Source organism: Nerophis ophidion, linkage group LG27 (genome assembly GCF_033978795.1).
Source record: "Nerophis ophidion isolate RoL-2023_Sa linkage group LG27, RoL_Noph_v1.0, whole genome shotgun sequence".
Taxonomy (NCBI): domain Eukaryota; kingdom Metazoa; phylum Chordata; class Actinopteri; order Syngnathiformes; family Syngnathidae; genus Nerophis; species Nerophis ophidion.
In genome coordinates this window covers 26,091,694-26,105,922 of record NC_084637.1, presented here as the reverse complement: position 1 = coordinate 26,105,922, position 14,229 = coordinate 26,091,694, and the positions used below count along the sequence as shown (strand labels likewise).

General features: G+C 39.2%; 1 protein-coding gene across 2 annotated transcripts in view; it reads right to left on the bottom strand.

The window, feature by feature from the left end:
- The window catches only part of zranb3 (zinc finger, RAN-binding domain containing 3), a 334,364-nt gene that overhangs the window by 224,213 nt on the left and 95,922 nt on the right, over positions 1–14,229 (bottom strand). For both annotated transcript variants that reach the window (XM_061889175.1, XM_061889174.1), the window contains one exon: positions 13,782–13,916. In XM_061889175.1, coding sequence (XP_061745159.1) covers positions 13,782–13,916 — 135 coding nt within the window. The remainder of the gene's footprint in view (positions 1–13,781; positions 13,917–14,229) is intronic.

Genomic DNA, 14,229 nt, shown 5'->3' with positions numbered 1-14,229 from the left:
GAGGAGCCAGAAGGAGGTGGTTCGGGCATCAGGTCAGGATGCCACCCGCACGCCTACCTAAGGATGTGTTTCAGGGATGTCGGACCGGTAAGAGGCTACGGGGAAGAGACGTTGGGAGGACTATGTCTCCCGACTGGCTTGGGTACGCCTCGGGATCCCCCAGGGAGAGCTGGACCAAGTGGCTGGGGAGAGGGAAGTCTGGGCTTCCCTGCTTAGGCTGCTTCTCCCGCGAGTCGACCTCGGATAAGCGGACGAAGATGGAACCTACCGTATTTTCCGGCCCATAGGGCGCACCGGATTATAAAGCAGACCTCCGATGAGAGGGTCTAGTCAGGTCTATTTTGTGCAAAAGCTGCACCGGCTAATAAGACACATTAATTAACCTCTTAAAGCCCAAGCTGTTTGTTTACATGCTTTTTTTATTTCTCTTTACCAATTGGGCTTATTGGACCCTAATTAGAATAAAAACTAAAAATCATATTTTGATATGATGTACTTAGTCCATAAGTACACAAATGTGTACTTCATGTTTAGTGACATGCTAATTCTTATTTTTACACTTTTTTTTCCCAAATTCAATTGTATGTTATACTCTTCTGACACCAGCAGATGGCAGTATAAATGTCCACATAAGTGACCATAAGACCCCAAATCAGTAGTGTACACAATTTTGGAAATAAGAGCTAAAAGGTTCTGTCCACCTATGTGGCCACTCAGGCCTTTGTAGGGGTCATATATTTATATATATATATATATATATATATATATATATATATATATATATATATATATATATATAGGGCTATATAAATGAACATTGATTGATTGATTGATATATATATATCTATATATATATATATATATTTTGTTGTTGTTTTTTTCTTCTAAATGTAAAACCTTCCTTGTCATCTACATAATATGAGACTTTACTTCAATCAATAACGGAGCAGCATCTCCTCATCCGTGGCTCACTCAGGCAACAACAATGTCGCGTGAAAAACCGTCCGACCGGAACTCTCTAATAATAAAGTTCCTTGGGTGAATAATATAAACTCACTACACCGGTATGTTTTAGCGCTTTCATGGCGAGTTTACTGACAGATAGAAGAACTTTACACTACTTTATATAAGAAATGGCAACAGCGGAGGATGAATGTCCCATAACAAGAAGATAGAGAAAAAGAAGAAGCTTATTGACCATGTGGGCGACACGGACTACAAAGGCGGAGGGGCGCAAATTTTCAGGACTTATGTAACAGAAGGAAAGAAAAGTTGCTTTTGCATAATATTGCGAGACAAAACGTCAGATAATATATCTTACCTTACACACACCATAATAATTCTCGTAAATTGAAGGAGAGTACAATCCATCAAGGGGTGCGGCTTCATAGCTTACCAAACTCGTACTAAAACATTTTCATATAATCTTGAGCACCGTGTGTAATGTTCTATATTTTCAATTGAACATATAAAGTTTTGGTGTTGTTTACTTGAGTCATATTGCAGTCTACATGTATCTCTAATGTGTGACTGCCATTGTAGTGCAGTGTACACGTATATCTCTTATGTTTGACTGCTATCTACAGGTCACACTTATCATTTCACCATATACCAAATAAAATAGCTTCGAGATCGGTAAGCATATCCAAAATTATTCCGTACATCAGGGCACAAATCCCACGTTTCAACCGATTCAAACCACATTCCACCAACACATTCAATTCATCCTGGAAATTCAAAGAACTATTTTTCCACGTTCAACAAATTTTCAGAAATTCCTGTTATTTTCTAACCTTATTTGTAGTACGATGAGTCCATTCACATTTTTCGGCCCATTTCAACCGTTCGACTTTCAAAACATTCTTCAAAGTCAGGACAAAATAACAAGTTGGTTTAAGAACTTGAAAAATTCCCGAATTTCCGTAATATTATTTTTCAATTATGCTATGCACCGGCATGCTAACATTAACACTTTAGCATGTTAGCATGTGACCCTATTTTTTAGCTAATTTTGCAGTCATATAATTTGGTGCTTGACACATGCTACGCTCCGACATGGTAACATTAAAACTATGGCATGCTAACGTTAGCATGTTTTTTGTATTTTTTTTGCTAATTTTGCATTCATTTAATTTGGTAATTGACACATGCTATGCTCCGGCATGCTAACATTAACACTTTGGCATGCTAACGTTAGCAAGTTACACTTTTTTTTGGCAAATTTTGCAGTCATATAATTTGGTGCTTGACAAATGCTACGCTCTGGCATGCTAACATTAACACTTTGGCATGCTAACGTTAGCATTTTTTTTTTTTTAGCAAATTTTGCAGTCATATAATGTGGTGCTTGACACATGCTACGCTCCGACATGCTAACATTACCACTTTGGCATGCTTATACCACGTAGCATGTTACTCTTTTTTTTAGCTAATTTTGCAGTCATTTAATTTGGTGCTTGATACATGCTACGCGCCGACATGCTAACATTAACACTTTGGCATGCTAACGTTAGCATGTTTGTAGATTTTTTTAGCTAATTTTGCAGTCATATAATTTGGTGCTTGACACATGCTACCCTCCGACATGCTAAAATTAACACTTTGGCATGCTAACGTTAGCAAGTTACACTTTTTTTTTGCAAATTTTGCAGTCATATAATTTGGTGCTTGACACATGCTATGCTCCAGCATGCTAACATTACCACTTTGGCAGGCTAACATTAGCATGTTACTCTTTTTCTAGCTAATTTTGCAGTTATTTAATTTGTTGCTTGACATATGCTACGCTCCGGCATGCTAACATTAACACTTTGGCATGCTAATGTTAGCATATTTTTTTATTTAGAAAATTTTGCAGTCATATAATGTGGTGCTTGACACATGCTATGCTCCGGCATGCTAACATTAACACTTTGGCATGCTAACGTTAGCATGTTTGTAGATTTTTTTTTAGCTAATTTTTTTGGCATGCTAACATTAGAATGTGACTCATTAGCATGTTAACGTTAGCATGTTGTTGTTTTTTTGGCTTATTTTGCAGTCATCTAATTTGGTGCTTGACACATGCTATGCTCCGGCATGCTAAAATTAACACTTTGGCATGCTAACGTTAGCAAGTTACACAATTTTTTTAGCAAATTTTGCAGTCATATAATTTGGTGCTTGACACATGCTACGCTCCAGCATGCTAAGATTACCACTTTGGCATGCTAACATTAGCATGTTACTCTTTTTCTAGCTAATTTTGCAGTCATTTAATTTGTTGCTTGACACATGCTATGCTCGGACATGCTAACATTAACACTTTGGGACGCTAACTTTAGCATGTTAAACTTCTTTTTTTGTTAAGGTAATTTTGCAGTCATATAATTTGGTGCTTGACACATGCTACCCTCCGACATGCTAAAATTAACACTTTGGCATGCTAACGTTAGCAAGTTACACTTTTTTTTTGCAAATTTTGCAGTCATATAATTTGGTGCTTGACACATGCTATGCTCCAGCATGCTAACATTACCACTTTGGCAGGCTAACATTAGCATGTTACTCTTTTTCTAGCTAATTTTGCAGTTATTTAATTTGTTGCTTGACATATGCTACGCTCCGGCATGCTAACATTAACACTTTGGCATGCTAATGTTAGCATATTTTTTTATTTAGAAAATTTTGCAGTCATATAATGTGGTGCTTGACACATGCTATGCTCCGGCATGCTAACATTAACACTTTGGCATGCTAACGTTAGCATGTTTGTAGATTTTTTTTTAGCTAATTTTTTTGGCATGCTAACATTAGAATGTGACTCATTAGCATGTTAACGTTAGCATGTTGTTGTTTTTTTGGCTTATTTTGCAGTCATCTAATTTGGTGCTTGACACATGCTATGCTCCGGCATGCTAAAATTAACACTTTGGCATGCTAACGTTAGCAAGTTACACAATTTTTTTAGCAAATTTTGCAGTCATATAATTTGGTGCTTGACACATGCTACGCTCCAGCATGCTAAGATTACCACTTTGGCATGCTAACATTAGCATGTTACTCTTTTTCTAGCTAATTTTGCAGTCATTTAATTTGTTGCTTGACACATGCTATGCTCGGACATGCTAACATTAACACTTTGGGACGCTAACTTTAGCATGTTAAACTTCTTTTTTTGTTAAGGTAATTTTGCAGTCATATAATTTGGTGCTTGACACATGCTACCCTCCGACATGCTAAAATTAACACTTTGGCATGCTAACGTTAGCAAGTTACACTTTTTTTTTGCAAATTTTGCAGTCATATAATTTGGTGCTTGACACATGCTATGCTCCAGCATGCTAACATTACCACTTTGGCAGGCTAACATTAGCATGTTACTCTTTTTCTAGCTAATTTTGCAGTTATTTAATTTGTTGCTTGACATATGCTACGCTCCGGCATGCTAACATTAACACTTTGGCATGCTAATGTTAGCATATTTTTTTATTTAGAAAATTTTGCAGTCATATAATGTGGTGCTTGACACATGCTATGCTCCGGCATGCTAACATTAACACTTTGGCATGCTAACGTTAGCATGTTTGTAGATTTTTTTTTAGCTAATTTTTTTGGCATGCTAACATTAGAATGTGACTCATTAGCATGTTAACGTTAGCATGTTGTTGTTTTTTTGGCTTATTTTGCAGTCATCTAATTTGGTGCTTGACACATGCTATGCTCCGGCATGCTAAAATTAACACTTTGGCATGCTAACGTTAGCAAGTTACACAATTTTTTTAGCAAATTTTGCAGTCATATAATTTGGTGCTTGACACATGCTACGCTCCAGCATGCTAAGATTACCACTTTGGCATGCTAACATTAGCATGTTACTCTTTTTCTAGCTAATTTTGCAGTCATTTAATTTGTTGCTTGACACATGCTATGCTCGGACATGCTAACATTAACACTTTGGGACGCTAACTTTAGCATGTTAAACTTCTTTTTTTGTTAAGGTAATTTTGCAGTCATATAATTTGGTGCTTGACACATGCTACCCTCCGACATGCTAAAATTAACACTTTGGCATGCTAACGTTAGCAAGTTACACTTTTTTTTTGCAAATTTTGCAGTCATATAATTTGGTGCTTGACACATGCTATGCTCCAGCATGCTAACATTACCACTTTGGCAGGCTAACATTAGCATGTTACTCTTTTTCTAGCTAATTTTGCAGTTATTTAATTTGTTGCTTGACATATGCTACGCTCCGGCATGCTAACATTAACACTTTGGCATGCTAATGTTAGCATATTTTTTTATTTAGAAAATTTTGCAGTCATATAATGTGGTGCTTGACACATGCTATGCTCCGGCATGCTAACATTAACACTTTGGCATGCTAACGTTAGCATGTTTGTAGATTTTTTTTTAGCTAATTTTTTTGGCATGCTAACATTAGAATGTGACTCATTAGCATGTTAACGTTAGCATGTTGTTGTTTTTTTGGCTTATTTTGCAGTCATCTAATTTGGTGCTTGACACATGCTATGCTCCGGCATGCTAAAATTAACACTTTGGCATGCTAACGTTAGCAAGTTACACAATTTTTTTAGCAAATTTTGCAGTCATATAATTTGGTGCTTGACACATGCTACGCTCCAGCATGCTAAGATTACCACTTTGGCATGCTAACATTAGCATGTTACACTTTTTCTAGCTAATTTTGCAGTCATTTAATTTGTTGCTTGACACATGCTACGCTCTGGCATGCTAACATTAACACTTTGGCATGCTAACGTTAGCATTTTTTTTTTATTTAGCTAATTTTGCAGTCATATAATGTGGTGCTTGACACATGCTACGCTCCGGCATGCTAACATTACCACTTTGGCATGCTAACATTAGCATGTTACTCTTTTTTCAAGCTAATTTTGCAGTCATTTAATTTGGTGCTTGATACATGCTACGCACCGACAAGCTAACATTAACACTTTGGCACGCTAACATTAGCATGTTTGTAGATTTTTTCAGCTAATTTTGCAGTCATATAAATTGGTGCTCGACACATGCTATGCTCGGACATGCTAACATTAACACTTTGGGACGCTAACTTTAGCATGTTAAACTTCTTTTTTTGTTAAGGTAATTTTGCAGTCATATAATTTGGTGCTTGACACATGCTACCCTCCGACATGCTAAAATTAACACTTTGGCATGCTAACGTTAGCAAGTTACACTTTTTTTTTGCAAATTTTGCAGTCATATAATTTGGTGCTTGACACATGCTATGCTCCAGCATGCTAACATTACCACTTTGGCAGGCTAACATTAGCATGTTACTCTTTTTCTAGCTAATTTTGCAGTTATTTAATTTGTTGCTTGACATATGCTACGCTCCGGCATGCTAACATTAACACTTTGGCATGCTAATGTTAGCATATTTTTTTATTTAGAAAATTTTGCAGTCATATAATGTGGTGCTTGACACATGCTATGCTCCGGCATGCTAACATTAACACTTTGGCATGCTAACGTTAGCATGTTTGTAGATTTTTTTTTAGCTAATTTTTTTGGCATGCTAACATTAGAATGTGACTCATTAGCATGTTAACGTTAGCATGTTGTTGTTTTTTTGGCTTATTTTGCAGTCATCTAATTTGGTGCTTGACACATGCTATGCTCCGGCATGCTAAAATTAACACTTTGGCATGCTAACGTTAGCAAGTTACACAATTTTTTTAGCAAATTTTGCAGTCATATAATTTGGTGCTTGACACATGCTACGCTCCAGCATGCTAAGATTACCACTTTGGCATGCTAACATTAGCATGTTACTCTTTTTCTAGCTAATTTTGCAGTCATTTAATTTGTTGCTTGACACATGCTATGCTCGGACATGCTAACATTAACACTTTGGGACGCTAACTTTAGCATGTTAAACTTCTTTTTTTGTTAAGGTAATTTTGCAGTCATATAATTTGGTGCTTGACACATGCTACCCTCCGACATGCTAAAATTAACACTTTGGCATGCTAACGTTAGCAAGTTACACTTTTTTTTTGCAAATTTTGCAGTCATATAATTTGGTGCTTGACACATGCTATGCTCCAGCATGCTAACATTACCACTTTGGCAGGCTAACATTAGCATGTTACTCTTTTTCTAGCTAATTTTGCAGTTATTTAATTTGTTGCTTGACATATGCTACGCTCCGGCATGCTAACATTAACACTTTGGCATGCTAATGTTAGCATATTTTTTTATTTAGAAAATTTTGCAGTCATATAATGTGGTGCTTGACACATGCTATGCTCCGGCATGCTAACATTAACACTTTGGCATGCTAACGTTAGCATGTTTGTAGATTTTTTTTTAGCTAATTTTTTTGGCATGCTAACATTAGAATGTGACTCATTAGCATGTTAACGTTAGCATGTTGTTGTTTTTTTGGCTTATTTTGCAGTCATCTAATTTGGTGCTTGACACATGCTATGCTCCGGCATGCTAAAATTAACACTTTGGCATGCTAACGTTAGCAAGTTACACAATTTTTTTAGCAAATTTTGCAGTCATATAATTTGGTGCTTTACACATGCTACGCTCCAGCATGCTAAGATTACCACTTTGGCATGCTAACATTAGCATGTTACTCTTTTTCTAGCTAATTTTGCAGTCATTTAATTTGTTGCTTGACACATGCTATGCTCGGACATGCTAACATTAACACTTTGGGACGCTAACTTTAGCATGTTAAACTTCTTTTTTTGTTAAGGTAATTTTGCAGTCATATAATTTGGTGCTTGACACATGCTACCCTCCGACATGCTAAAATTAACACTTTGGCATGCTAACGTTAGCAAGTTACACTTTTTTTTTGCAAATTTTGCAGTCATATAATTTGGTGCTTGACACATGCTATGCTCCAGCATGCTAACATTACCACTTTGGCAGGCTAACATTAGCATGTTACTCTTTTTCTAGCTAATTTTGCAGTTATTTAATTTGTTGCTTGACATATGCTACGCTCCGGCATGCTAACATTAACACTTTGGCATGCTAATGTTAGCATATTTTTTTATTTAGAAAATTTTGCAGTCATATAATGTGGTGCTTGACACATGCTATGCTCCGGCATGCTAACATTAACACTTTGGCATGCTAACGTTAGCATGTTTGTAGATTTTTTTTTAGCTAATTTTTTTGGCATGCTAACATTAGAATGTGACTCATTAGCATGTTAACGTTAGCATGTTGTTGTTTTTTTGGCTTATTTTGCAGTCATCTAATTTGGTGCTTGACACATGCTATGCTCCGGCATGCTAAAATTAACACTTTGGCATGCTAACGTTAGCAAGTTACACAATTTTTTTAGCAAATTTTGCAGTCATATAATTTGGTGCTTGACACATGCTACGCTCCAGCATGCTAAGATTACCACTTTGGCATGCTAACATTAGCATGTTACACTTTTTCTAGCTAATTTTGCAGTCATTTAATTTGTTGCTTGACACATGCTACGCTCTGGCATGCTAACATTAACACTTTGGCATGCTAACGTTAGCATTTTTTTTTTATTTAGCTAATTTTGCAGTCATATAATGTGGTGCTTGACACATGCTACGCTCCGGCATGCTAACATTACCACTTTGGCATGCTAACATTAGCATGTTACTCTTTTTTCAAGCTAATTTTGCAGTCATTTAATTTGGTGCTTGATACATGCTACGCACCGACAAGCTAACATTAACACTTTGGCATGCTAACATTAGCATGTTTGTAGATTTTTTCAGCTAATTTTGCAGTCATATAATTTGGTGCTCGACACATGTGACACTCCGGCATGCTAACATTACCACTTTGGCATGCTAACCTTAGCATGTTACTCTTTTCTAGCTAATTTTTCAGTCATTTAATTTGTTGCTTGACACATGCTATGCTCCGGCATGCTAAGATTAACACTTCGGCATGCTAACGTTAGCATATTTTTTTTATTTAGTTCATTTTGCAGTCATATAATGTGGTGCTTGACACATGCTATGCTCCGGCATGCTAACATTAACACTTTGGCATGCTAACGTTAGCAAGTTTGTAGATTTTTTTTAGCAAATTTTTTTGGCATGGTAACATTAGAATGTTACTCATTAGCATGTTAACGTTAGCATTTTGTCGTTATTTTGGCTAATTTTGCAGTCATACATTTTGGTGCTTGACACATGCTACGCTAATGTTAGCATGTAACTTTTTTCTCAGCAAATTTTGCAGTCATATTATTTGGTGCTTATTCCGAATTACTTGACCAAGTCAGTCGTACGTCTTCCGATCTAGCGGGGCCCCTCATCACTGCCGGCCTGGCTTTGCCAAGTCGTTAACAAACAAGTGGCGCATAAACGGTGCTTGAGCAGGGGGGGGGGGACTTTCGTCAAGTGGGGCGGCCCAGAGTTAGGTGAGGTTCAGCGGGAATTGAATCAGCAAACAACATGAAGCTCAAAACAAGACACAGACTCAGAGTGGCGTCGATGATTGCATTCGGTGCTTATCTCCGGTCTCGGTTAACATCGGGGGGGAATGGCGCTCACGGCTCAGGTCATCAGGCTAATTGAGAGAAACGTCTGCCCCGGAACAGATGCCACGTTTACTCGGCGACGTGGGGGGGGCAGATGGGCTGCCATTGTCGGAGGATCAAACTCCGCCGGCGCTCTAAGCTGAGGGTGCGGGAATCGAACGCCGCACGCATTCAGCCGCCCTCACCCACTGCTTATTTTCCCTCCTGCTTCAAAGCAGAGTTTCCATAGCAACGGCATTATAGAGGTGTTGGTGCAGGGTGTAATCACGGCAGGCCGGACGTGACTAAATAATACCAGCGTTAGAACTCCAGACTTTGTCTAAGTGCCTTCCGCCGGCAATCATTAAGTTCTGTTGCCATGGCGACGCTCTCCCGCCAGATCTCACCCAGCAGTCTATAAGGCGCGATGGTGTCAATTCACACATTCCAGTAGTATTAATAAAGGCCTACTGAAATGAGATGTTCATGATTAAACGGGGATAGCAGGTCCATTCTATGTGTCATACTTGATCATTTCGCGATATTGCCATATTTTTGCTGAAAGGATTTAGTAGAGAACATCCACGATAAAGTTTGCAACTTTTGGTCGCTAGTAAAAAAAAGCCTTGCCTTTGCCAGAAGTAGCAGACGATGTGCGCGTGACGTCACGGGTTGTAGGGCTCCTCACATCCTCACATTGTTTATAATCATAAGCCTCCAGCAACAAGAGCTATTCGGACCGAGAAAGCGACATATTCCCCATTAATTTGAGCGAAAATGAAAGATTTGTGGATGAGGAAAGTTAGAGTGAAGCACAAAAAAAAAAAAAAAAAAAGGCGACGGCTCCAGGCGGCGGCAGTGGGACCGTTTCAGATGTAATTAGACACATTTACTAGGATAATTCTGGAAGATCCCTAATCTCATGGGTGTCAAACTCTGGCCCGCGAGCCAAATTTGGCCCGCCGTGTAATTTAATTTGGCCCTTGAGGCAATATCAAATTAACAATACAGCTGGCCCGCCGTTATTACACAGCAGTGGTGCCGCTGTAACCAGGGGCGCCGCTAGGGATTTTGGGCCCCATGAAAACAATCTTTACAGGGCCCCCAACACATAATTTCATCATCATTAGGGGCCTCTCTGGGCCCCCCTCCATCATGGGCCCCTAGAATCCGTCTCCTTTACCCCCCCTTTTCAGCGCCCCTGGCTGTAACACCGCAATTTCTCACACTTGCCAATCCACCCGAAGTTCAGTGCCCCTCCCGAAAATCTCCCGGGGCAAGCAAGCATTCTCCCGATTTTTACCCGGACAACAATATTGAGGGCGTGCCTTAAAGGCACCGCCTTTAGCATTCTCTACAACCTGTCGTCACGTCCGCATTTCTTCCATACAAACAGCGTGCAGGCCCACTCGCATAATATATGCGGCTATTACACACACAGGGCATACTTGGTCAACAGCCATACAGGTCACGCTAAGGGTGGCCGTATAAACAACTTTAACACTGTTACAAATATGCGCCACACTGTGAACTCACACCAAACAAGAATGACAAACACATTTCGGGAGAACATCTGCACTGTAACATGACATAAACACAACAGAACAAATACCCAGAACTCCTTGCAGCACTAACTCTTTCGGGACGCTGCAATATATTTTGATATTTACCTCAGAAGGCTGCAAATTGAAAAGAGGCATTAAATTTGCATTTACATTTTATTTGAAATGCCATTGATATATTTTTATTATTATTATTACCGGTGTTTGAAACTCGATTTTGCATGTCACTATAAAGTTATATAAGCCTTGCTTGTTCAATGTTCAATGCAAAACTTGTTTGGGTCCCTATTAAAAGGTTAATTTGTTCAACCTTGGCCCGCGGCTTTGTTCAGTTTTAAATTTTGGCCCCCTCTGTATTTGAGTTTGACACCCCTGCCTTATCAGCTTATTGTTTTAATAGTGTTTTAGTGAGATTGTAAAGTCATACCTGAAAGTCGGACGGCTGCGGTGAACGCCAGGACAAGCCGAGGAGCCAAGATCACAGCTGCCTTTTTGAGCTGCAGGAGGAGGTCCCATAATCCAATGAAGTCTCCGGTAAGAGCTGACTTAATATCACACTTTTCCCATCCAAAAACTTGCTGGTCGAGGTAGAGAAACATGTTCGCTTGACCGCTCTGTGTTAAAGCTTCACAACAAACAAAGAAACACTGGCTGTGTCTCGTTGCTAAAGGCGGCTGCAATCCACCGCTTTCCACCAACAGCTTTCTTCTTTGACGTCTCCATTTTTAATTAAACAAATTGCAAAAGATTCAGCAACACAAATGTCCAGAATACTGTGTAATTATGCGATGAAAAGAGACGACTTTTAGCCGTGAGTGGTGCTGGGCTAATATGTCCGCTACAACCCGAGACGTCACGCGCATGCATTATCATTCCACGACGTTTTCAACAAGAAACTCTGCATGAAATTTAAAATTGTAATTTAGTAAACTAAACCGGCCGTATTGGCATGTGTTGCAATGTTAATATTTCATCATTGATATATAAACTATCCGACTGCGTGGTCGGTAGTAGTGGGTTTCAGTAGGCCTTTAAAATGAAGTTATTCCGCAGACTTAAAGTGATTTTCTTCGCAAACTCTCAGAATGTGCCGACCTTCGAAGGCTTAAGGGCGCATTTTTACCCGCCGCGTTGGTTTGTTGACCGCGTGCGTCATTTGGCGCTAATGATGCGACGGGGTGTGTTTTTCACAGCATGTCGTGCGACCAGCTCTACTTTGGTGCCAGCCATGTTTTGGGTCCATTTGAACGCGGACATGACGTGCAGTTTATGCAACAACAAAAAAGCATAGGACGAAAAACTATATTTTGAAACATGTGCTCGATACGGAGATATGCAGTTGGATAACAATCTCTTATATTTCTATTGGATCTGGAATAAAACACAAGGAAGCTAAATAATTACATTCTTTTAATTGTGTCTGCCTACCCAAATATATACGCTTATGGCGTGTGTATGTATATATGTATATATATATATATATATATATATATATATATATATATATATATATATATATATATACATATATATATACACACACATACAGTATATGTGTGTATATGTGTGTGTGTATATACATATACAGTGGGGCAAAAAAGTATTTAGTCAGCCACCGATTGTGCAAGTTCTCCCACTTAAAATGATGACAGAGGTCTGTAATTTTCATCATAGGTACACTTCAACTGTGAGAGACAGAATGTGAAAAAAAATCCAGGAATTCACATTGTAGGAATTTTAAAGAATTTATTTGTAAATTATGGTGGAAAATAAGTATTTGGTCAACCATTCAAAGCTCTCACTGATGGAAGGAGGTTTTGGCTCAAAATCTCACGATACATGGCCCCATTCATTCTTTCCTTAACACGGATCAATCGTCCTGTCCCCTTAGCAGAAAAACAGCCCCAAAGTATGATGTTTCCACCCCCATGCTTCACAGTAGGTATGGTGTTCTTGGGACGCAACTCCGTATTCTTCTTCCTCCAAACACGACGAGTTGAGTTTATACCAAAAAGTTCTATTTTGGTTTCATCTGACCACATGACATTCTCCCAATCCTCTGCTGTATCATCCATGTATCCATTTTGGTATAAAATCAACTCGTCATGTTTGGAGGAAGAAGAATACTGAGTCGCATCCCAAGAACACCATACCTACTGTGAAACATGGGGGTGGAAACATCATGCTTTGGGGCTGTTTTTCTGCTAAGGGGACAGGACGATTGATCCGTGTTAAGGAAAGAATGAATGGGGCCATGTATCGTGAGATTTTGAGCCAAAACCTCCTTTCATCAGTGAGAGCTTTGAATGGTTGACCAAATATTTATTTTCCAACATAATTTACAAATAAATTCTTTAAAATTCCTACAATGTGAATTCCTGGATTTTTTTTTCACATTCTATCTCTCACAGTTGAAGTGTACCTATGATGAAAATTACAGACCTCTGTCATCATTTTAAGTGGGAGAACTTGCACAATCGGTGGCTGACTAAATACTTTTTTGCCCCACTGTATATATATATATATGTATACATAGAGATATAGAAATATCTGCTTGCAGACAAATTTTTTTCTTTAAATAAGGCCCCCTGAGCCAAAATAATTGCCCAGGCCCGTCCTAAAAGATAGCAGTCTTTTGTTATTATCCACCTTTGATGAAGTCTGCACTGTGTATGAAAGTCTGCCCTCCAACCAACCAGGAGTCCCCTTACCTTGGCAATTGCTGTTTGCTTGTACATCTGTGTGATCAGGCTCATGACCTCAGCGAAGGAGTTGTCATTGGCGCCGACCTCCGACCCGCCTCCCTTCATTAGCCTCTCCCACTCGGCGAAGCTGGCCACGGCCTCCTGTGAAGCAAGAAGAGGGCAGAGGCGATGAGGCCGCATCCTTTATTTCCTCATCTTTCTCTTTCGGTTCTTCCGGAGATATAAAGGCCAATCAATTAATGGTGCCGCCGGATGTCCTGGTTTCCTTGGAAAAGGGGGAGAGAAAGACGGCGGCAAAGGGAGGGAAAGAATTCCCAAGGATGCCACCCCCCCTATCCGACTGTGTTAGGTGGGTCAGGAGCATCTCCCAATTATAGTTGCTTTGTGACAAGCCGGGGTCGAAGATGGAGAAGCGAGCGGGCCGCAACAATAAATCAAAGATGCCTCGCGTGCT